The 21,697-nt window shown below is 48.0% G+C and overlaps 1 protein-coding gene across 2 annotated transcripts; it reads left to right on the plus strand.

Annotated features, from left to right (window-relative positions):
* Window positions 1–1,481: 1,481 nt before the first annotated feature.
* paxx (PAXX non-homologous end joining factor) lies at window positions 1,482–18,536 on the plus strand. 2 transcript variants are annotated; one of them, XM_080212125.1, is made up of 8 exons: window positions 1,482–1,554; window positions 1,747–1,885; window positions 2,542–2,602; window positions 3,875–3,924; window positions 8,714–8,904; window positions 11,629–11,697; window positions 14,974–15,070; window positions 17,337–18,536. In XM_080212125.1, the coding sequence occupies exons 1-8, from the start codon at window positions 1,536–1,538 to the stop codon at window positions 17,392–17,394; spliced, it is 684 nt and encodes a 227-aa protein (XP_080068251.1). In that variant the 5' UTR covers window positions 1,482–1,535; the 3' UTR covers window positions 17,395–18,536. The 2 variants fall into 2 exon arrangements, with proteins under 2 accessions (XP_080068251.1, XP_080068250.1); XM_080212124.1 differs by having other exon boundaries at window positions 1,485–1,554; window positions 11,626–11,697.
* Window positions 18,537–21,697: the final 3,161 nt, after the last annotated feature.

Consider the following 21,697-nt stretch of genomic DNA (forward strand, 5'->3'; position numbering starts at 1 on the left):
AGGGAGAATCTGTTCCCACCCATGAAAGGATAGAGCAGGAGAGGGCACAGATTGAAAGCAATTGGCAAAAGAAGCAAAAGCAACGTGAGGCCAAAATTTTCACACAGCGAGTGGTTAGGGTCTGGAATGCACTGCCTGAGAGTGTGGTGGAGACAGATTCAATTGAAGTATTCAAAAGGGAATTAGATATCTGAAAAACAAGAATGTGAGAGGGCCGAATGGCCTTGGAGAGTTGCTCATTTGGAGAGCCGGTACTGACAAAATGGGCCTAATGGCCTCCTTCTGCAGTGTGACAATTCTGTGACTTTCCCTGTGGTTCCTTGGGTATTTTTTAATCAATAACCACTTGTCAGAGGAATGAGTTTTTCGAATTCACTAGTTTGACATTGCTAACCTCCTCCACTCGATAGAGAACAATCCCAACTTCTCCAAATAACAACATTCCCTCACTCCTGCTATCATTCTGATAAACCTTCCCTGTACCTACTTTAAAGCCTTGACCTACTTCCTAAAACATGGTACCCAGTCCTCCAGTCATTTGTAAATGTTTAGTGTGACTTGCATGTATTTTTGTTCGATTTGGTGCCCCTGTTTACAAAGCCAAGTGTGGCAAATATCAAGTTGATCTTTCTCTACACCCTAGCTATGAATATATTCTCCACCTGCTCCTTTCCTTCTCCTCTGTGTGAACGATATGCTTTTGTCTGTCCAGCACGCAAAAAACAATACTTTTCACTGTATCCCAAATGTGTGACAATAATAAATCAAATCAAAATGCTCTCTCAAACTGCATGGTCCTGCCACTTTCAAGGATTTGTGAATATCAATCTCCAGATCACAATGTTTCCTGCCTCATTTTTAAGATGGGGTAGCACAGTGCTTAGTACGGCTGCCCCACAGCGCCAGGGACCTGGGTTCGATTCCCGGCCTGGATCACTGTTTGTCTGGAGTCTGCGCGTTCTCCCCATGTCTGCGTGGGTTTTCTGCGGGTGCTCCGGTTTCCTCCCACAGTCTGAAAGACGTGCTGGTTAGGGTGCATTGACCCGAACAGGCGCCGGACTGTGGCGACCAGGGGAATTTCGCAGTAACTTCATTGCAAGCCTCACTTGTGACTAATAAATAAACTTTTAAGATTGTATTATTGACGTTAGCTGCCCCTCTATGTTGTTCCTCCCAATGTGCGTACCTCGCATTAGATGTGCGTATATTAAAATGTAACCGCTGTGTGTCTGTCCATTTCCCCAGTCCGTCTGTGTCCCCCTGACGTCCTGTTATTGTCTTGTTCACTATTTACCATGTTGCCAGGCATCGTCGCATCAACAAATGCCCATACAGCAAATATGTACTGCATTAAGCTTCATCAATCCTCTCTGTCACTTCACCAGAGAATTCAATCAAGCTAGTCAGACGTGTTTTGCCTTTAAGATATCCGTGCTGTTTGTCCTTTGTCACTCTGTATTGTCCACCTAAGAATTAAGATCTTTGATTACATTAATACAGATAAACTTGCTACAGTATGTCCTGCCTTATAATATATGATGTACACTACAAGATGTAAGTACTCATGCTATATTATGTTCTGTCTTTTAGTACTTAGCATACATTATGTTATCTACTTTAGGTCTATTGTAGCGAGGATCATTACGGTCTGTATTGCTTTGATATTTATTGTACATTGCAGTACATACTGTATGTGACAATACTGACTGTGCTTTAATTTATCATATGTGCAATTTTGTTTTCAAGGTATAACCCCCCCTCCCCGGAAGATGGAAGCTGAGCAGCGACTGCCCACCATCGGGTCTCTGCACATCCACACCCACCCTCACAACCACCAGAGGTACCTCTGCTACACCCGCCCTGGGCCACCGAGCTTCAATCTGTGGTAAGCCATGAGAGAGAAGAAAACAATCTGAGCCAAAGAAGGAAGCAGCCATTGGGAATACTAGTTCTGGAGCTAGTCACAAGGTGGCACAAGTGGTTAGCACTGCTGCTTCACAGCGCCAGGGACCCGGGTTCGATTCCCAGCTTGAGTCACTGTCTGTGTGCAGTTTGCACGTTCTCCCCGTGTCTGCGTGGGTTTTCTCCAGGTGCTCCGGTTTCCTCCCACAGTCCAAAAGACGTGCTGGTTAGGTGCATTAGCCGTGCTAAATTCTCCCTTGGTGCACCCAAACCGGCGCCAGGGGATTTTCACAATAACTTCATTGCAGTGTGAATGTGAGCCTACTTGTGACACTAATAAACATACTTAATACGCACAAGAAATAGAAGCAGGATTAGGCCACCAGGCCCTTCAAGCCTGCCCCATCATTCAATATCATCATGGCTGATCTCTGACAGTCTCAATTCCATGCTAAATTCTCCCTCAGTGCATCCAAACAGGCGCCGGAGTATGGCGACTAGGGGGATTTTCACAGTAACTTCATTGCAGTGTTAATGCAAGCCTACTTGTGATAAAATAAACTGAAATCCATCTCATTTCATGCTCACATATTTAATTTTGTAAGATAAATTCCCTGATGTCCCCCTGTTCCTTTGCAGTGTTACAGATGTTGTGGATGTTTGGAGTACAGGGTTCAGTGTCCAGAAGCTGGAGGAACATGTGAGTCGCAGGGCTGCTAACTTTCCTGATTGACTTTTGACAAAGTCATCGCTTTGGTCTGCTATTCTGTTGCCACCTATTGGTCATCTGTCTATTAAAAACCTCGCACAAGGGGCACAGTGCCCATCCACAAGCCTTAGGTGGAGATTATTTGGTCATTCCCTTGTATCAATCAACATTTCCTTTTGAATTGCGCTGTGTGAATTGTTGGTGTAGCTCCAACCACCAGATGGCCCCGTCAGGCATTTTAGCCGAGTTGTTACACCCTCTCCTGTGCATCTTTTTGTTGTCACATGTGCTTCCTCTAACACTTTCCTCTGGCACATTGTGGTCATCCTGCTTTGCCACCAACACTCCAATTGCTTTAAAACAGCAACTCACCATGACCGATGCCAGTGGGGGGTTAAGTGGAAGGACAAGACGTTCTCCTCGTATCTGCGTGGGTTTCCTCCGGGTGCTCCGGTTTCCTCCCACAGTCCAAAGATGTGCGGGTTAGGGTGATTGGCCATGCTAAAAAAATTGCCCCTTAGTGTTGTGAGATGTGTAGGTTAGAGGGATTAGTGGGTAAAATGTGTAGGGATATGGGGGTGGGAGTGTGGTCCGTGCAGACTCGATGGGCCGAATGGCCTCTTTCTGTACTGTGGGATTTCTATGACAAGAGATGCCAGTGTTTGAATAGTAGGGCAGCTGTCACACGGGGATAGATTCCATTAGCTTAACAATAATCAAATCACTGTGTGTGGTGTCCCTGTCCTCAAGACAGAGCCCAGTGGGTCAGCATGGATTGTTGGTGCAAGGTCCCCAGTGTGACCCTTATTCCAACTGTCCCTCTGTGTCCTCTAGGACGTGCCATTTGGCCCATAAGTTGTGCTGATGATATCCCATACCTACTAGGCTTACCTATAGCCCTCAATCCTATTAAGTTCCATGTACTCATCCAGAAGTCTCTCGAAAGATCCTATCGAGTTTGCCTCCACTAGCAGTAAATAAATAATCCTATAGATTTTGAATCCACTGCCCTCTGGAACAGTGAGTTCAGAATCCTCTCACTCGGTGGAGACAAGTTGCCTGCCCTCAGTCCAAGGTCATGGTAATGCCCCTGTTGGTTGGTTTGTAGGGGACGCTTAATGGTTGTGTGATGGCTTTCCAACATTGTTCCGCCCAATTTAATCAGGCTGCCATAGCATGATTGCTCAGCATTTTGCTGCGCTGTCATTAAACTCATGATTGCACTTTGCAAGACAACAAACAATATTTGCATTTCTTTGACAGAAGTCCACACATCGGGTGCAAAGCATTGAAGAGTACCACTCCAGAACCAGGTGTGTAACTATCATCCCTGGGGAAAAGGCGAGGCATGATGATCAAGGATAGGTGTGACAATACTGTGCCTTTAAGAAAATTGTGTCGTGTTTCTTATAAAGAGACTGTTTTATGTATGAATTCTAATTATGGTACCGATTGTCTGCAGCCCATATACTGAGAGACATAATTCTCTTAATTATTGGGGTATTTGTTTTCATCTGAATTTTGTTATTTTTAGAGTTGTCCCCTGGGGTTTCAGAGCAGGGTTTGACCAGGTTGATTGACAAGAGGAAAATCATGTTAACGGGTGGAGCTAGATTACAGAAAAAAATAACGGGCAATTGCGGTTTGGATTTGGACAGAGCAGCAGCTCTTATCTCTCTCTCTCTCTCTGGAAGTTAAAGTGTGGGACCTGTTAGAAAATAGGTATCTCCTCCAGAGGTCTACAAAAGGCAAGAGGTGTTCTCTCTCTCGCTCCATTTCTCACTCACTCCGTCTCTCTCTCTCTCACACATGCTCGCTCCGTCTCGCCCTCGCTCCGTCTCGCCCTCGCTCCGTCTCGCCCTCGCTCCGTCTCGCCCTCGCTCCGTCTCGCCCTCGCTCCGCCTCGCCCTCGCTCCGCCTCGCCCTCGCTCCGCCTCGCCCTCGCCCCGCCTCGCCCTCGCCCTCGCCCTCGCCTCGCCCTCGCCCCCCCTCGCCCCGTCTCACCCTCGCGCTCGCCCTCACCCCGCCTCGCCCTCGCCCTCGCCTCGCCCTCGCCCCCCCTCGCCCCGTCTCGCCCTCGCCCCGCCTCGCCCTCGCCCCACCTCGCCCTCGCTCCGCCTCGCCCTCGCCCTCGCCCTCGCGCTCGCACTCGCCCCGCCTCACCCTCGCTCCGTCTCCGTAAAGACAATAGAATGCCTACAGTGCAGGAAGAGGCCATCCGGCCCATTAAGTCTGTACTGACTCCAAAAAAAATGCCACCCAGACTCTCCACCTTACCCCCATAATCCCGCGCATTTTCCATGGCTAATCCATCTCACCTACACATCTTAGAACATTAAGATGCAAATTTTTTTTAGTGTGTCTAATTCACCTTTGGCCTGTGAGAGGAAACCGGAGCACTGGAGGAAACACACACAGACAAATGAAGGATTTGCAAACTCCAATGTCACTCAAGGCCGGAATTGAACCCAGGTCCCTGGCGCTGTGAGGCAGCAGTGCTAACCACTGTGCCACCGTGATGCCCTCGACTTTCACTGCCTTCTCCTGAAACTTGTATGTGGTGGCTTCTACCCAGCTGCATTGGGGCCCTGAGGCAAACTGCCCTGATAAATATTTTACCAGTGAGTAAATCGAGAAGCAGAATGCCACGGAACTGTAACTAATCGGTCTCACGCCCAGAAGCATTTTTGTCTATATAAGTGGCACTGAGAGTTCGGGTATCAGTACACACTGGGTAGTAGGATGTAGCGCCAAGGCTGCTGTCTCTGAACCACATTGTGCCCTGGAGGTGGGTCACAGTGGGGAGGGGGGGGTGAAATAGATAGATTTACATTTATCTACATCACAGCGCCAGGGGCACAGGTTCGATTCCCGGTTTGGGTCACTGTCTGTGCGGAGTCTGCACATTCTCCCCATGTCGTTGGTCACAGGTATAGTGCCAGAAGATTGGAGGTTAGCAAACATTGTCCCATTGTTTAAGAAGGGGAACAGAGACTTCCCCAGGAATTATAGACCGGTGAGTCTTACTTCTGTTGTGGGCAAGGTTTTAGAAAAAATTATTAGGGATAGGATTTATAGTTATTTGGAGAGTAATGAATTGATTGGAGATAGTCAGCATGGTTTTGTGAAGGGTAGGTCGTGCCTTACTAACCTTATTGAGTTTTTTGAGAAAGTGACCAAAGAGGTGGATGGGGGTAAGGCAGTCGACGTGGTGTATTTGGACTTTAGTAAGGCGTTTGATAAGGTTCACCATGGAAGCCTTCTGCAGAAATTGCAGATGTATGGGATTGAGGGTGATTTAGGAAATTGGATTAGGAATTGGCTGGTGGATAGGAGACAGAGGGTGGTGGTTGATGGTAAGTATTTGACATGGAGTTCAGTTACGAGTGGTGTGCCTCAAGGATCTGTTTTGGGGCCACTGCTGTTTGTAATTTTTATAAATGATCTGGATGAGGGTATAGCTGGGTGGATTAGTAAATTTGCTGATGACACCAAAGTCGGAGGTGTGGTTGATAATGAGGAAGGGTATCTTAGTCTACAGAGAGACTTGGACAAGTTGCAAAGCTGGGCCGAGAGGTGGAGGATGGAGTTTAATGCGGAAAAGTGTGAGGTAATTCACTTTGGCAGGAATAATGGATGTGTAGAGTATAGGGCTAACGGTAGGACTCTGAATAGTGTTGATGAACAGAGGGATCTAGGTGTATGTGTACATAGATCCCTGAAAGTTGGGAATCAAGTAGATAAGGTTGTTAGGAAGGCATACGGTGTCTTGGCGTTTATTGGTAGGGGGATTGAATTTAGGAGCCGCAGCATCATGTTGCAACTGTACAAAACTCTGGTGCGGCCGCAGTTGGAGTATTGTGTGCAGTTCTGGTCCCCACATTATAGGAAGGATGTGGAGGCTTTGGAGAGGGTGCAGAGGAGGTTTACCAGGATGTTGCCTGGTATGGAGGGGAGGTCCTATGAGGAGAGACTGAGGGATTTGAGGTTGTTTTCGTTAGAAAGAAGGCGGCTAAGAGGGGACCTTATTGAAACATATAAGATGATTAGAGGTTTGGATAGGGTGGACAGTGATAGCCTTTTTCCTCGGATGGAGAAAGCTAGCACGAGGGGGCATAAGCTTTAAAATAAGGGGTGGTAGTTATAGGACGGATGTCAGGGGTAGGTTCTTTACCCAGAGGGTGGTGAGGGATTGGAATGCCCTGCCTGCTGCAGTTGTAAATGCGCCTAGTTTGGGGGCGTTTAAGAGATCCGTGGATAGGTTTATGGATGGAAAGGGTTTGGTTTAGGTTAGAGGGTCATTGTTTTTTAACTGGTCAGTGCAACATCGTGGGCCGAAGGGCCTGTTCTGCGCTGTAATGTTCTATGTTCTATGTCTGCATGGGTTTTCTCCGGGTGCTCCGGTTTCCTCCCACAGTCCGAAAGATGTGCTGGTTAGGTGCATTGGCCGTGCTAAATTCTCCCTCAGTGTACCCGAACAGGCGCCGGAGTGCGGTGACTAGGGGATTTTCACAGTAACTTCATTGCCGTGTTAATGTAAGCCGACCTGTGACACCAATAAATAAACTAAACCAAATCGTATCTCCCACTACCTCAGGCCACCCAAAAGTGTTTGCAAGACAATTAAGTACCTTTTGAAGTGTATATTCCCTGTTGTAATGCAGGAAATTCAGCAGTTGATTTGTGCACAGCAAGCTCCCACAAAGGGGAATGTGAGAATGACCAGATAATCTGCTTCAGCGATATTGATTGAGGGATAAATATCGGCCAAGAGATGAAGGATAACTGCTCCTCACAACAGGACAGCGAGATCTTTTGCCTGAAGCGAGTTCAACGTCTCATCCGACAGTGTGCTGCCCCGGAGTGTCCCCCCGGGGCTGACCCTTGAACCCGCCACCCTTGGCTGCAGAGGTGAGAGTGCGACTGGCTGAGTTCCGCTGACACCTGGGCAAGTGGGGGTTTCCAGCAACTGCCACTCCTCAATGTGCGGTTAACCACAAGTCACCTGGAGCTTCGCTGGTGCTTGGGTGGAGAGGAAAAGGAGCCAAAACGAAATTCAAATGCAGAGAAGGCAAGCAGATGAGACAAACAGGGCAGCACCGTGGTTAGCACAGTGACACCGTGGTTAGCACAGTAACACCGTGGTTAGCACAGCTGCCTCTCGGCACCAGGGACTCAACTATTTACTGAGCCAACTTAGCATTAAAATTGACCAACTGAATTAGAGAGTAAGGGGTCTGGTGAATGGAGTTAAATATAGATCATCATTTTTCACTCAGAGGGTGGTGGGTGAGTGGAATCGGCTGCCGTCGGTGGTGGTGGAGGCGAACTCGTTGGGGTCTTTTAAGAGACTTCTGGATGAGTACTTGGGATTTATTGGGATTCAGGGTTATAGATGGGCCTGGGAGGTAGGGATATGATTAGCACGACTTGTGGGCCAAAGGGCCTGTTTGTGCTGCAGTGTTCTATGTTCTGTGTTCTATGTTCTATCTAACGGATGAAGATCCAGTAACAGGAGAGGGACAATCTAACCGCAGAGAGGAGCAAGCTTAGAAAAACCCCTTCCATTCCGAGATAAAGCAATACAGTGTGGCTGGAGCATTCTGGCTTCACTAAACATTTTCCTTTGATGCTAAACTTCTATGTAGGGTGGCACAGTGGTCAGCACAGCTGCCTCACAGCATCAAGGACCCAGGTTCGATTCCTGGCTGTCTGTGTGGAGTTTGCACATTCTCCCCGTGTCCATATGGGTTTCTGCTCCGGTTTTCTCCCACAGTCCGAAAGACGTGCGGGTTAGCTGCGTTGGCCGCGCTAAATTCTCCCTCGGTGTACCCAAACAGGCACCGGAGTGTGGCCACTAGGGAATTTCCGCAGTAACTTCATTGCAGTGTTAATGTACTTGTGGCACTGCCAAATAAACTTTTAAACTTTACTCAGCAGTTTACGTCAAGGGAGAGCTCAGTGGGGAAAATGGGAAGACTGGGGTCTCTCACACACACACACACACACACATACACACACACACGTGTGGGTGAGAAGGTCAGGTTAACACGGAGTGAGTACGGGCTATGCTGAATCACACTCTCTCCACTGTCCCCACAGGGACGCCTTCCAGAAGGCCGCTGTCAATCTCACAGTGCTGGACAGCATAATAATACTCAAACTCAGCCAAGACGACCTGGGACTAACCTTTGACCTCTGCAAGCTGTCCATTCCTGAGGCTAAGACGGAGATCCAGTCAGTCATGTTTCACCTGGTGGACCAAGTACATCAGTTAGAAAGCCAGCTGAAAGGTACACGGGGAGCAGTGTGGGGCGGGTGGGAGTAACCACTGACTTTACTCTTTGCCGGGTGGGATGGAGGGATTGCTGGGTTGAGCAATAACAAAGTCTTCAGAACCTCTTTTTAATAAAGAAAGCTTGCTGGCAGTTTAACCTCAACCTAGCAATCATGCCGTAGACTCGATCCAATCCCCTCGGGGAGTAACATTGCAGTCAATTCAGTTGCAATTCTTATCTGTAGTTGCTCTTGGCCAGTTGTTTTTGTTCTCCTCCCAGGTTTGCTGATTGTTATATACTTACGTGTTTCCTGCTGCAAACCTGTATAACTCTATAAGGCATTTAGACAGTTCCTGGGTAAAGAGCAAAGAGAATTCCAGTACAGGAACAGGCCCTGTGGCCCCCTCCAAGCCTGCACCGACCACGCTGCCCCACTGAACTAAAACCCTCTACCCTTCCAGGGACCATATCCCTCTATTCCCATCCTATTCATGTATTTGTCAAGACGCTCCTTAAAACTCACTGTCGTATCTGCTTCCACTACCTCCCCCAGCAGCGAGTTCCAGGCACCCACCACCCCCTGTGTAAAAGTAAATTGCCTCGTACATCTCCTTTAAACCTTGCCCCTCGCACCATAAACCTATGCCCCCTAGTAATTGACTCTTCCACCCTGGGTAAAGCTTCTGACTATCCACTCTGTCCGTGCCGCTCATAATTTTGTAGATTTCTATCAGGTCGCCCCCTCAACCTCTGTCGTCCCAGTGAGAACAAGCCGAGTTTCTCCAATCTCTCTTCATAGTTAATGCCCTCTATACCAGGCAACATCCTGGTAAATCTTTTCTGTACCCTCTCCAAAGCCTCCACATCCTTCGAGTAGTATGGCGACCAGAATTGAACACTATATTCCAAGTTCTAAGGGCAGCATGGACAAGTTGGGCCGAAGGGCCTGTTTCCATGCTATGAACCTCTACGAGTCGGTGACTCAATGACATGATTGTTTTGAGAGCCAATCAGATGATTTGATGGTGATGTCATTGGGGTGTTTCACAGGTTTCTGTCTCAGTTTCAATAAACCTGTTGTGTGTTACTTGGAATCTACGTGTGCAAACCACAGGGATTCTCCTGAATTGGGAACCAAGTGCCATGGAGGGGTTCCTGCTGCCGTTAGCAGCATCGAACAGGTGGGATTTTCCCAGACGATAGATGCTAATTTATGCACAGATTGCAAAACCGCCGGCCAGCCCCGCCATTCCAAGACCCGTCCACCATTTTTAAATGGCGACCTGATCTCCATATTCACTTATCAGAGTCCCCCATTCCCGGCTACCCCCAAAAATGAAATGGTGTCCCCACACTGAACGGGGAGCAACGCCAACCCCTCACCAAAGAGGACCATTCCCCCCCCCTTACCCCAATTCACAAATAATGGGGTTTCCCACCCATACTACACACTCATGAGGCTGACCTGACCCCCCCTCCCCCTCCTGTCAGCCTCCCTTCCCCACAGACCACCCCCCCCGACTTAACCCCTTTCTCCCTCAGGGGGTCTGAGTGAGAGGTGTGAGGGGGGAGGCAGGCTGAGTGAGGGGGGGAGTCAGTTTGGATAAACCTGATGCTTCCTCAACCCTCAGGGTTCAACGCGCCAAACCCTAGTTTATGAGGCCTGTCCCAAAGACCACCCCAGTGCAGATCGCGCTGGGGAGCTGAGTGAATGGCCAGGGCCAGCTGACTGGGGCCGCAAGCCCACTCATTAATGCGCGAATTTGAATATTAATCAGCTTCCACTCTAGCCAGGAAACTAACCAGCACAGGCGTGAGACTTATCCAACCTGACCTCCCGCTCAGCCCACCTACTCTCTTCCCCCCCCCCACAAGTCCCCTCAGACTCTCAGGGGAGAAGAGGGCTGAGTAGGGGCTCTGAAGGGGAAGGGTGGCTGAGTGAGGGTCGTTTACCGGACCCCCACCCCCCCCGAAGAAGGTGAAAGTGCTACCCACCAATGTGCAATGTCCAATGTGCGGGTTAGGTTGATTGGCTGTGCTAAAATTGCCCCTTAGTGTCTGGGATGTGTAGGTTAGAGGGATTAGCAGGTAAATGTGTAGGGATGGGGGGGTAGGGGCTGGGTGGGATTGTGGTCGGTGCAGATTCGATGGGCTGAAGGGCCTCTTTCTGCACTGTAGGGTTTCTATGTATCACAGCTGACTCCTACAGAGATGCAGCACCGTGTGTGTTAACCTTCATTCATAATGAGCTGGCTGCTTTAACCATAGAATCCCTACAAGTGGAGAAGGAGGCCATTCGGCCCATCGAGTCTGCACTGACCACAATCCCACCCAGCCTCTATCCCCATAACCCCATGCATTTACCCTAGCTAGTCCCCCTGACACTGAGGGGTAATTTAGCACGGCCAATCCCTCCTAACCCAGGCACCTTTGGACTGTGGGAGGAAACTCGCGCAGACACGGGGAGTGCGTGCAGACTGCGTGCAGACGGTCACCCGAGGCCAGAGTCAAACTCGGATTCCAACGGCGTGAGGCAGCAGCGCTAACCACTGTACTGCTCATATTATTGTGTTACCAACTCATCATTGTGGCTGTTATAAGGCAATCAGAAGTTTGAGGCAATGTTGTGTGAATAGTGAAGGACTACTGTTACTGTGAGGCAGTGATCTGATGAATAATTAAACTTATGCCTCTGTATTATATCCCCATCTCTTCCCCCCACACCACACAACCCAGCAGCATCTGAAGAAAGCAACGCCCTAAACCTTGAAACGTCGATGCAGAGGACACAAAGAATGTTTCTAGCAGGTAAGATCAGTCAGGACGCTCCGATTTAGGGTCATTACAGTGTGTCCCTGTATTATCTGTGAGACTATCACCACTTTTCTCTCTCACTGGTTCCTTTCGACCCACACTTCATAAGAACATAAGAAATAGGAGCAGGAGTAGGCCATCTAGCCCTTCGAGCCTGCCCCGCCATTCAATAAGATCATGGCTGATCTGAAGTGGATCAGTTCCACTTTCCCGCTTTCTCCCCATAACCCTTAATTCCCTTATTGATCAGAAACCTATCAACCCGTGACTTAAATATATTTAGCGAGGCAGCCTCCACCACTTCAACGGGCAGAGAATTCCAGAGACTCACCACCCTTTGAGTGAAGAAGTTCCTCCTCAACTCTGTTCTAAATTGCACCCCCCCTTATCTTGAGGCTGTGCCCTCTAGTCTTGCTATCCTTTCTAAGCAGGAAGAATCTCTCTACCTCTACCCTATCCGTCCCCTTCATTATCTTATACGTCTCTATAAGACCCCCCCTCATCCTTCTAAACTCCAACGAGTACAAGCCCAGTCTATTCAATCTCTCTTCATAGGCTAACCCCCTCATCTCCGGTATCAGCCAAGTGAACCTTCTCTGCACTCCCTCCAAGGCCACACTACCTCAATGACTAACCTGAACTGAGAGGAAATAGACTGGTAGAAAGATAAAAAGCAAATTACTGAGGATGCTGGAATCTGAAACCAAAAGACAAAATGCTGGAAAATCTCAGCAGGTCTGGCAGCATCTGTAAGGAGAGAAAAGAGCTGACGTTTCGAGTCCAGGTGAGCCTTTGTCAAAGCTAAAAGGTGTAGAAAGTGGGAAATATTTATACTGCAGGGGGAGGGAATGAAAGATGAGTCATAGCCACAGAAACGTGGGGAAAGGCTGCTAATGGCAGCCCAGAGAGAGAATATGGGCCAAACGGCAGAGAAATCAGAGGGTGAACTGTGACCGATGAAGATGTGGGGGGGAGAGGGAAGAAGAGTGGGAGAGAGGTAAAATTGAGAAAAAGGGGGAGAAAAGGTAAGAAAAAGGAGGATAAAATAGGGAAAGAGTGGGGAGAGAAGAAAAAAGACTGGTAGAAAGCCCCCTGGGCTTGGATAGATGGTTTTTTTCTACAGTTTCCATTTTCACAATTCCATTTAAAATTATTTTCTTCACTTGCTCTCCTGAAAACACTGCTTCCCACTGAAGAAGAGTTTAGCAAGCTGCAGGAATCCCTCCCGGAATTTATCCAGCAGGCCAATGGGTGAGCCTTGATTAAAAATAAAGTGGAAAGTTTGTATTTACGCAGCACCTTTCACACCAACTCATTTTACAGCTAATTCACTACTATTGTAATGTAGTTACTTCTACAACATAGGGTATGCTGCTGCCAATTTGCACAACATAAGCTCCAATAAACAGGAGAGTGGCAATGACCAGATAATGAGTTTAAAGTTATGAGTCAAGGGATAAATATTGACCAGGGCACCAAGGATATGCATCTGTAGGATGAGTTCTGGTCACCCAAGCAGAGAAGGCTTGTCTCATTCTGAGGACATAGATGGTGCAGCACTGTGTCAATGCAGCGTTCAGGCTCCTTGGGGGTGCCTTCCACCTGGGGTCACAGAGAGAGAGAGAGAGAGAGAGACTCCACCTGGTTTGTGTACACATACAGGGCATATAAAGACACAAACTCAATTTACGAGATAATAGTTGGAACGCGAGTCTTTACAGGTAATCAAGTCCTAAAAGTGCAGACAGTGTGAGTGGAGAGAGGGTTAAGCACAGGTTAAACAGATGTGTATTGTCTCCAAACAGGACAGTAAGTGAGATGTTGCAAGCCCAGGCAAGTCGTGAGAGTTATAGATAGTGCGACATGAACCCAAGATCCCGGTTGAGATCACCCTCATGTGTGCGGAACTTGGCTATCAGTCTCTGTTCAGCGACTCTGCGCTGTTGTGTGTCGTGAAGGCCCCCTTGGAGAATGCTTACCCGAAGATCAGAGGCTGAATGCCCATGACCACTGAAGTGTTTGCCAGCAGGAAGAGAAGAGTCTTGCCTGGTGATTGTCGAGCACTGTTCATTCATCCGTTGTTGTAGCATCTGCATGGTCTCCCCAGTGTACCATGTTTCGGGACGTCCTTTCCTGCAGCGTATCAGGTAGACAATGTTAGCTGAGTCACAAGAGTATGTACCGTGTACCTGGTAGATGGTGTTCTCATGTGAGATGAAGCATCCGTGTCGATGATCCAGCATGTCTTGCAGAGGTTGCTGTGGCAGGGTTGTGTGGTATTGTGGTCACTGTTCTCCTGAAGGCTGGGTAGTTTGCTGTGGACAGTGGTCTGTTTGAGGTTGTGCAGTTGTTTGAAGGCAAGAAGTGGGGGTGTGGGGATGGCCCTGGGAATCACATTGTCTGTACCTTTAAGACTTGATTACCTGTAAAGACTCGCATTCCAACCATTATTTTGTAAATTGAGTTGATGTCTTTATATGTCCTGTTTGTGAACACAGCTCCTCGCTCACCTGAAGAAGGAGCAAGACTCTGAAAGCTCGTGCTACCAAATAAACCTGCTGGACTTTAACCTGGTGTTGTGAGACTTCTTACTGTGCTTACCCCAGTCTAACGCTGGTCTCACCACGTCATTGTCCAAGCCAGCAGGGGAATCAATTCTGTGTTCCTTTCCGTTTGTTTGACTCAAAGGTCAGGGTGGAGAGATATCCAGGGTGGCACAGTGGTTAGCACTGCTGCCTCACAGCACCAGGGACCTGGGTTCAATTCCAGCCTTGGGTCACTGTCTGTGAGGAGTCTGCACCGTCTCCCCGTGTCTGCGTGGGTTTCCTCCCACAGTCTAAACGACGTGCTGGTTAGATAATTGGCCAAGCTAAATTCTCCCTCAGTGTACCCGAACAGGCACCGGAATGTGGTGGCTAGGGGATTTTCACAGTAACTCCATTGCAGTGTTAATGTAAACCTACTTCTGGCACCAATAAATAAACTAAATTAAGCTAAATGGAGTGGCCAGTGTAGGGTTTGATTCATGTGGCAGTTTGGGCCCCTCATTAGCTGGCAGAATGAGGAGGATGTGCTGTCGGAGTGGGTGATGGAAGCAGATTCTGTAACAATTATCAAAGGGGAACAGATGAATACTTCAAATAGGAAGAAAAAGATTGCAGGACAATAGGGAAGGGCAGTGGATAACTGTCTCAAAGGAATAAAAGGTGAAATGATGTCCTGTATCCTTTTATCATCCCACAATTAAATAATGTTGCTGCTTTGTTGTAGACTATGACTCCAAGAGGAAAGGACATGGACCCGATTCTTCACCAGTGGCTAAGAAGAGGCCCACAGGCGAGTCGCTGATAAATCCAGGCAGTAAGAGGTAATCACTTCCTTCAGTATTTTGCATTCTGACAGGCTTTTCCTTTGGGTCAAACACTGTGACGTGTACAAGGCCAGATCCCTTCATTCCTTTCTGCTGATAGTGTCCCACCAAGGACACCTCCATCCAGACCTCAACCTTAGAAGACCACCTTGCACTATACAACAATGATTTGCATTTATATAACACCTTTATAAGACCCTTGTCAGACCCCGCTTGGAGTACTGTGCGCAGTTCTGGTCACCTCACTACAAGACGGATGTAGAAGCTATTGAGAGGGTGCAGAGGAGATTTACAAGGGTGTTGCCTGGATTGGGAGGCATGCCTTATGAGGGTAGGTTGAGGGAGCTCGGTCTCTTCTCCCTGGAGAGACGAAGGATGAGAGGTGACCTGATAGAGGTTTATAAGATGTTGAGAGGGATAGATAGGGTGGATTCTCAGAGGCTTTTTCCCAGGGCTGGAATGGTCGCTACGAGAGGACACAGGTTTAAGGTGCTGGGGAGTAGGTACAGAGGAGATGTCAGGGGTACGTTTTTCACTCAGAGGGTGGAGGGTGGAGTGGAATCGGCTGCCGTCGGTGGTGGTGGAGGCGAACTCACTGGGGTCTTTTAAGAGACTTCTGGATGAGTACATGGGATTTAATGGGATTGAGGGTTATAGATAGGCCTGGTAGGTAGGGATATGATTGGCACAACTTGTGGGCCGAAGGGCCTGTTTGTGCTGTAGTGTTCTATGTTCTATGTACTTCTTAAAATATACAACATCAGCACAGGAGAGTTAGTGATCAAAGTTCATTCTACCCTGCCCCCCCACCCATCCCTCCCCCTCCCACCCTCCTCCCCTCCCCCCTCCCCACCACCCTCCCCCCACAACCCCTCCCCACACACACACACACACACACACACACACACACACCCCATATCCCACATAAGGAAATATTGAGAGGGGGATGAACTTGGTGAATGGATAAGAGGTTGTGCCGTGTGGGAGGAGAGGTGGAGAAGTTTATGAGGAAAGTCCAGGGTTTAAGGCCTAGGCAGCTGAGGACACGGCCTCCAATGATGGAAGACGATAATCACTGCTGCACAAGGATTGGAGGAGGGTGACGATCTCAGAAAGTGATCGGGCTGGAGGAGGCTCTGAGATCAGAAGGAGTGACACCATGTCTGTTCTTTTGCACGTTGGGATGTTTGACTCTGTTAAAGTCGCTGTCCAAGCGCGAGGTGCTTTATCCCACACTGAGTATCCTTGGGCGAGTACTGAGTGACATTATCACTTCTTTTTCTGGTTATTTGTTCTTGCGTTGACCACACCAGCAACAACATTTATTGCCCATTGCTACTGCCCTGAGGGCACTTAGAGTCAACCACATAGTGTGGGACTGGAATCCCATAGCAGCAGCCTCTTCCTGTTGGACATTTTGGATTTTTACTTATGGTTCTGCCAGATTTCCCAGATCATTTTGACTTTCCTTTCACAACCTGCTGGAGAGGGAATTGAACATGTGATCTCTCTCGGGGCTGGGTGGGGGAGGTGGGGGAGTCGGGGGAGTCTTTCGGGTCAACGTGTGACCTCTGGGTTGCTGGTCCAGTATGTTCGTCACGAAGCTGCCATATTCTGATCAGTTTTGGTTAATGCGCTGAGTGCCAGTTTGAGGTGTAGGTCCAACCCCATTAGTGGACTGAACGAAGACACTTCCACAAAGCAGAGCTGGAGGACCAACAGGAGTCCTTCCAGCACAGAAGCAGCAGGAGCCATCTACAATCCAGGCGAAAGAGGGAGAGAACACCTCCATTTTGAGGTGCACTCTCTCTCCAGCTTTTAAAACTTTAAGAATGTCCTTGGCTGCCTGGCCATCCCTCCACCGAGCGGCCTGTGGGCTACAGTTGAAGCAAGGCCAGCGGGAAGGACGTCCGAGCCTTGGTCTGCCGTCAGGAGGCCGCTTCTAGCCCCCAGTACCTCGGAGGGGGGGGTGGTGCTTGGAGGCCTTCGACTAGATCAGGTGGCTCCCTAGTTTGTGGATAGGCAGCCCTGCCACCATCCCTCGTCCCATCTCCAGGGCGCTATGGTCCCACCTTTAGCCTCACCCTAACAGGGCCGAATTATCCTGCCTGTGCATTTATGTAGCGCCTTTCATAACCACCAGCCATCTCAAAGCTCTTTTACAGCCAGTAAAGTACTGTTAGAGAATAGTCATTGTTGTAATGGTGCTTTGTACAGGTAGCATTCTCTGTCTCACAGATTGACTCTTAACTCTTCCACTCAGAACCAGGATTCCCACTGGAGTGAGCTTTGAAGATGTCTTTGATGAGAGCAACGAGTGAAGTATCTGATTGGGCACAGCGTGGATCAGTTGAGGATATTTATAATGAAGTGTGTTTTATTATAATTGATGTCTTACATACAATGATGGATATCAGTATTTTTTAAAAGAATGCAATGCTGTCCCTGTTTGTTTAAGAAACAAACATAGGATATTTTATGAAGCTTTTTAAATTAAATATTGTAAAGTAAAAATAATCCTGTCGGGCAGTATGTCATGGACAAAGGCCAAGCTTGCACTGGCCTTGCTGCCTAACTTAACTAAAACTCCCTACCCTTCCGGGGACCCTATCCCTCTATTCCAGTCTCATTCATGTACTTGTCAAGATGCCCCTTAGAAGTAACTACCGTATCCACTTCCACTACCTCCCCCGGCAACAAGTTCCAGGCACCCACCACTCTCTGTGTAAAGAAAACTACCTCGTACATCTCTCTTAAAACTTGCCCCTCATACCTTAAACCTGTGCCCCTTAGTAATTGACTCTTCCACCCTGGGAAAAAGCTTCTGACTATCCACTCTGTCCGTGCCTCTCAGAATTTTGTAGACTTCTATCAGGTCTCCCCTCAACCTCTGTCGCTCCAGTGAGAGCAAACCGAGTTTCTCCAGGCAACATCCTGGTAAATCTTTTCTGTTCCCTCTTCAAAGCCTCCACATCCTTCTGGTAGTGTGGCAACCAGAACCGGACACTATATTCCAAGTGCGGCCTAAGGTTCTATAAAGCGTCAACATGACTTGCCAATTTTTAAACTCACTGTCCCGGCCGATAAAGGCAAGCATGCCGTGTGCCTTCTTGACTACCTTCTCCACCTGCATTGCCACTTACAGTGACCTGTGTACCTGTACACCCAGATCCCTCTGCCTATCAATACTCCTAAGGGTTCTGCCATTTATTGTCTATTTCCTATCTGTATTAGACCTTCCAAAATGCATTACCTCACATTTGTCTGGATTAAACTCCATCTGCCATCTCTCTGCCCTAGTCTCCAGTTGATCTATATCATATCCTGTAAAGCTCATACATGGAGATTGTTTAAATTTTGTGATAATGTAAAGCAAGCAATGTGAGATTGTCTGCCCATTACATAAATTCCATAACCTGAGGCAGTACGGTGGCACAGTGGTTGTCGCTGTTACCTCACAGCGCCAGGGATCTGGGTTCAATTCTGGCCTCGGGTCACTGTCTGTGTGGAGTTTGCATGTTCTCCCCATATCTGCATGGGTTTCCTCCTGGTGCTCCGGTTTCCTCCCACAGTCCAAAGATGTGCAGGTTAGGTTGATTGGCCGTGCTAAATTGTGTCAGGGGATTAGCAGGGTAATTATGCGCAGTTATGTGAATAGGGCCTGAGTGGGATTGAGATTGGTGTAGACTCGATGGGCCAAATGGCCACCTTCTGAACTGTATAAGGGACTCTATGGATTCTAAAACTTAGCAACTGTAAAAAGAAGGATGTAAAGTTCCATCATAATAAAGATAAAGGCAAAATACTGCAGATGCTGAAATAGATTATAGAACCCTACAGTGCAGAAAAAGGCCCTTCGGCCCATCGAGTCTGTACCGAACACAATCCCACCCAGGCCCTACCCCCATATCCCTACATATTATACCCACTAATCCCGCTAACCTACACATCCCTCGATACTAAGGGGCAATTTCTTAGCATGGCCAATCAACCTAACCCGCACATCTTTGGACTGTGGAAGGAAACCGGAGCACCCAGAGGAAACCCACGCAGACACGGGGAGAATGTGCAAACTCCACACAGACAGTGACCCGAGCCGGGAATCGAACCCAGGACCCTGGAGCTGTGAAATCTGAAACACAAACAGAAAATACTGGAACATCTCAGCAGGTCTGACAGCATCTGTGAGATAGTAGTCATGATGTGGGAATGCCGGCGTTGGACTGGCGTAAACACAGTAAAAAGTCTGACAACACCAGGTTTTAGTCCAACCGATTTATTTGATAATACTCACAAGCTTTCGAGGGGACTGCCTTTCGAGGTTGGACTAAAACCTGGTGTTGTCAGACTTTTTACTGAGCATCTGTGAGAGAGAGAATAGAGCCAACGTTTCGAGTCTGGATGACCTTCACTCACAGCTGCTTTCACAATCTTGATGCCCCCAACAAGCTTAACTAGCAAGAGTCCAACCTTAACAAATTAGGGATTGTCTCAAGAGGTAGATAATTGGTTTATCAAAAGATCATCACAGTGGCTGTGCTAATATTGATGAAGGAACTCCGAAAGTTTGTGATTCCAAATAAACCTGTTGGACTTTACCCTGGTGTTGTGAGACTTCTTACTGTTGTTAAATTGCACTGATGTTCTAAATTAAACAAGTAATAGACAATTGTTGATTTTTTTTATTCATTTGTGGGATTTGGGTGTCAGTGGCTGGTCAGCATTTATTGACCATCCCTACTTATCCTTAGAGGGCAGCTGAGATTCAGCCATATTGCTGTGGTTCTGGAGGCCAGACCAGATAAGGATAGAAGATTTCCTTCCCTAAAGAACATTAGTGAACCAGGTGGTTATTTCCGACAATGGTTTGATGGCCATCAGTAGATTCTTAATTCCAGATATTTTGTTTTCTTGAATTCAAATCCCACCATCGGTCGTGGTGGGATTCGAACCCGGGTCCCCAGAACAACCGATTCAAGATTGGCTTTAGAAGGGCCCCTTGACGAATACGTGAATAGGATGGGAAATGGTCCCCGGAAGGATAAGGGGTTTTAGTTAAGTCGGGCAGCATGGTCGGGGCAGGTTTGGAGGGCTTGTTCCTGTGCTGTAATTTTTCTTTGTTCTTCCCTGCTGCCGTCAGACTTTTGAATGGACCTACCTCGCACTGAGTTGATCTTTCTCCACAGTGTCGCTATGACTGTAACACTACATTCGCCACGCTCTCCTTTCCTTCTCTATGTACGGTATGCTTTGTCCGTGTAGCACACAAGAAACAATACTTTTCACTGTACGCTAATGCACGTGACAAATCAAACTTTTGAACGCAGCCACAGTAAGTGGCAGTGCAATGTAAGGTAGCTAATTTGTGCACAGCATGATCCCACAAAGAGCACTGTGGCAATGCTCGGGCTGTCTGTTTCAGTAATGTTGACCAGGACACCAAGGAGACCTCTCCTACTGTTCTTCAAAGTAGTGCCGGGTGGAGCCACCCACATGAGAGGGCAGGCAGGGCCTGGCTGTAAATCTCGTTCCAAAGACAGTGACAGTGCAGCACTCCCTGGAAGGGTCAGCCTGGATTTTGAAGGCAGTAAACGATGGGGTGGAGAATGGGGAACGTCACAGTTCAGCACGTCCAACAGCATATTAATTTAGTCAGCTATGATCCCACACATCGAATGATGATTACCATCTGGAAGCTCAAATAAAGAACTTCAGCTGGTTTTTATGTAAAAATAACATCACAAAGTTAACTGGCATGTTGGAGAATTCCTGCAGTGCAAGAGGAGTCCATTCTGCCCATCGAATCTGCACCAACTCTCCAACAGCGTATCGCGCCCAGACCCTAGCCCTGTAACCCCATCTATTTATCTCACTAATCCCCACACCCTGGACACTAAGGGGTGATTTACAATGGTCACTCCCTTTAATCGCCCAACCTTTGGACTCTGGGAGGAAACCAAAGCATCTGGAGGAAACCCCATTGACCCCAAACCAGACCCATTCTAGACCAACTCATCCAGTGAGTGGGGCGGCACAGTGGTTAGCACTGCTGCCTCACAGTGCCAAAGACCCAGGTTCGATTCCCAGCTTGGGTCACTGTTGGTGTGCAGTCTGCACGTTCTCCCTGTGTCTGCATGGGTTTCGTCCCACAGTGTGAAAGATGTACTGGTTAGGCACATTGACCCGAACAGATGTCGAACTGTGGTAGCTAGAGGAATTTCACACTAACTTCATTCCAGTGTTAATGTAAGCCTTACTTGTGACTAATAAATAACCTTTACTTTTATACTCTTTGACATTTCCTTGACAACTTTGACAGCTCCAATCAGTTTATGCATTTTATTTATGCACAGTCGTGTTAAATTTTAACAATGCCATTTGACTCTACCTCACCAAACTATACCCGAGTCTCCCCCCTGCAAAACTGGGACCTCATATAACATTTTTGCCATGATGTACAGCCTGTCACCATGGGAAAAATCTGGGCTTTAGTGTCAGACAGTGAGAGAAAGGCCTTCAGTTAACTCCAAAACATCTTGCATAGAAATTACTGACAATTGGCCAATAAACAAAAACAAATTCAAGAGGAGATGGAATTCATTCAGGGTTTTATTCATGATATAA

This window comes from Carcharhinus amblyrhynchos, chromosome 25 (assembly GCF_965287045.1).
Source record: "Carcharhinus amblyrhynchos chromosome 25, sCarAmb.v2.hapA, whole genome shotgun sequence".
In the NCBI taxonomy this organism is placed as follows: domain Eukaryota; kingdom Metazoa; phylum Chordata; class Chondrichthyes; order Carcharhiniformes; family Carcharhinidae; genus Carcharhinus; species Carcharhinus amblyrhynchos.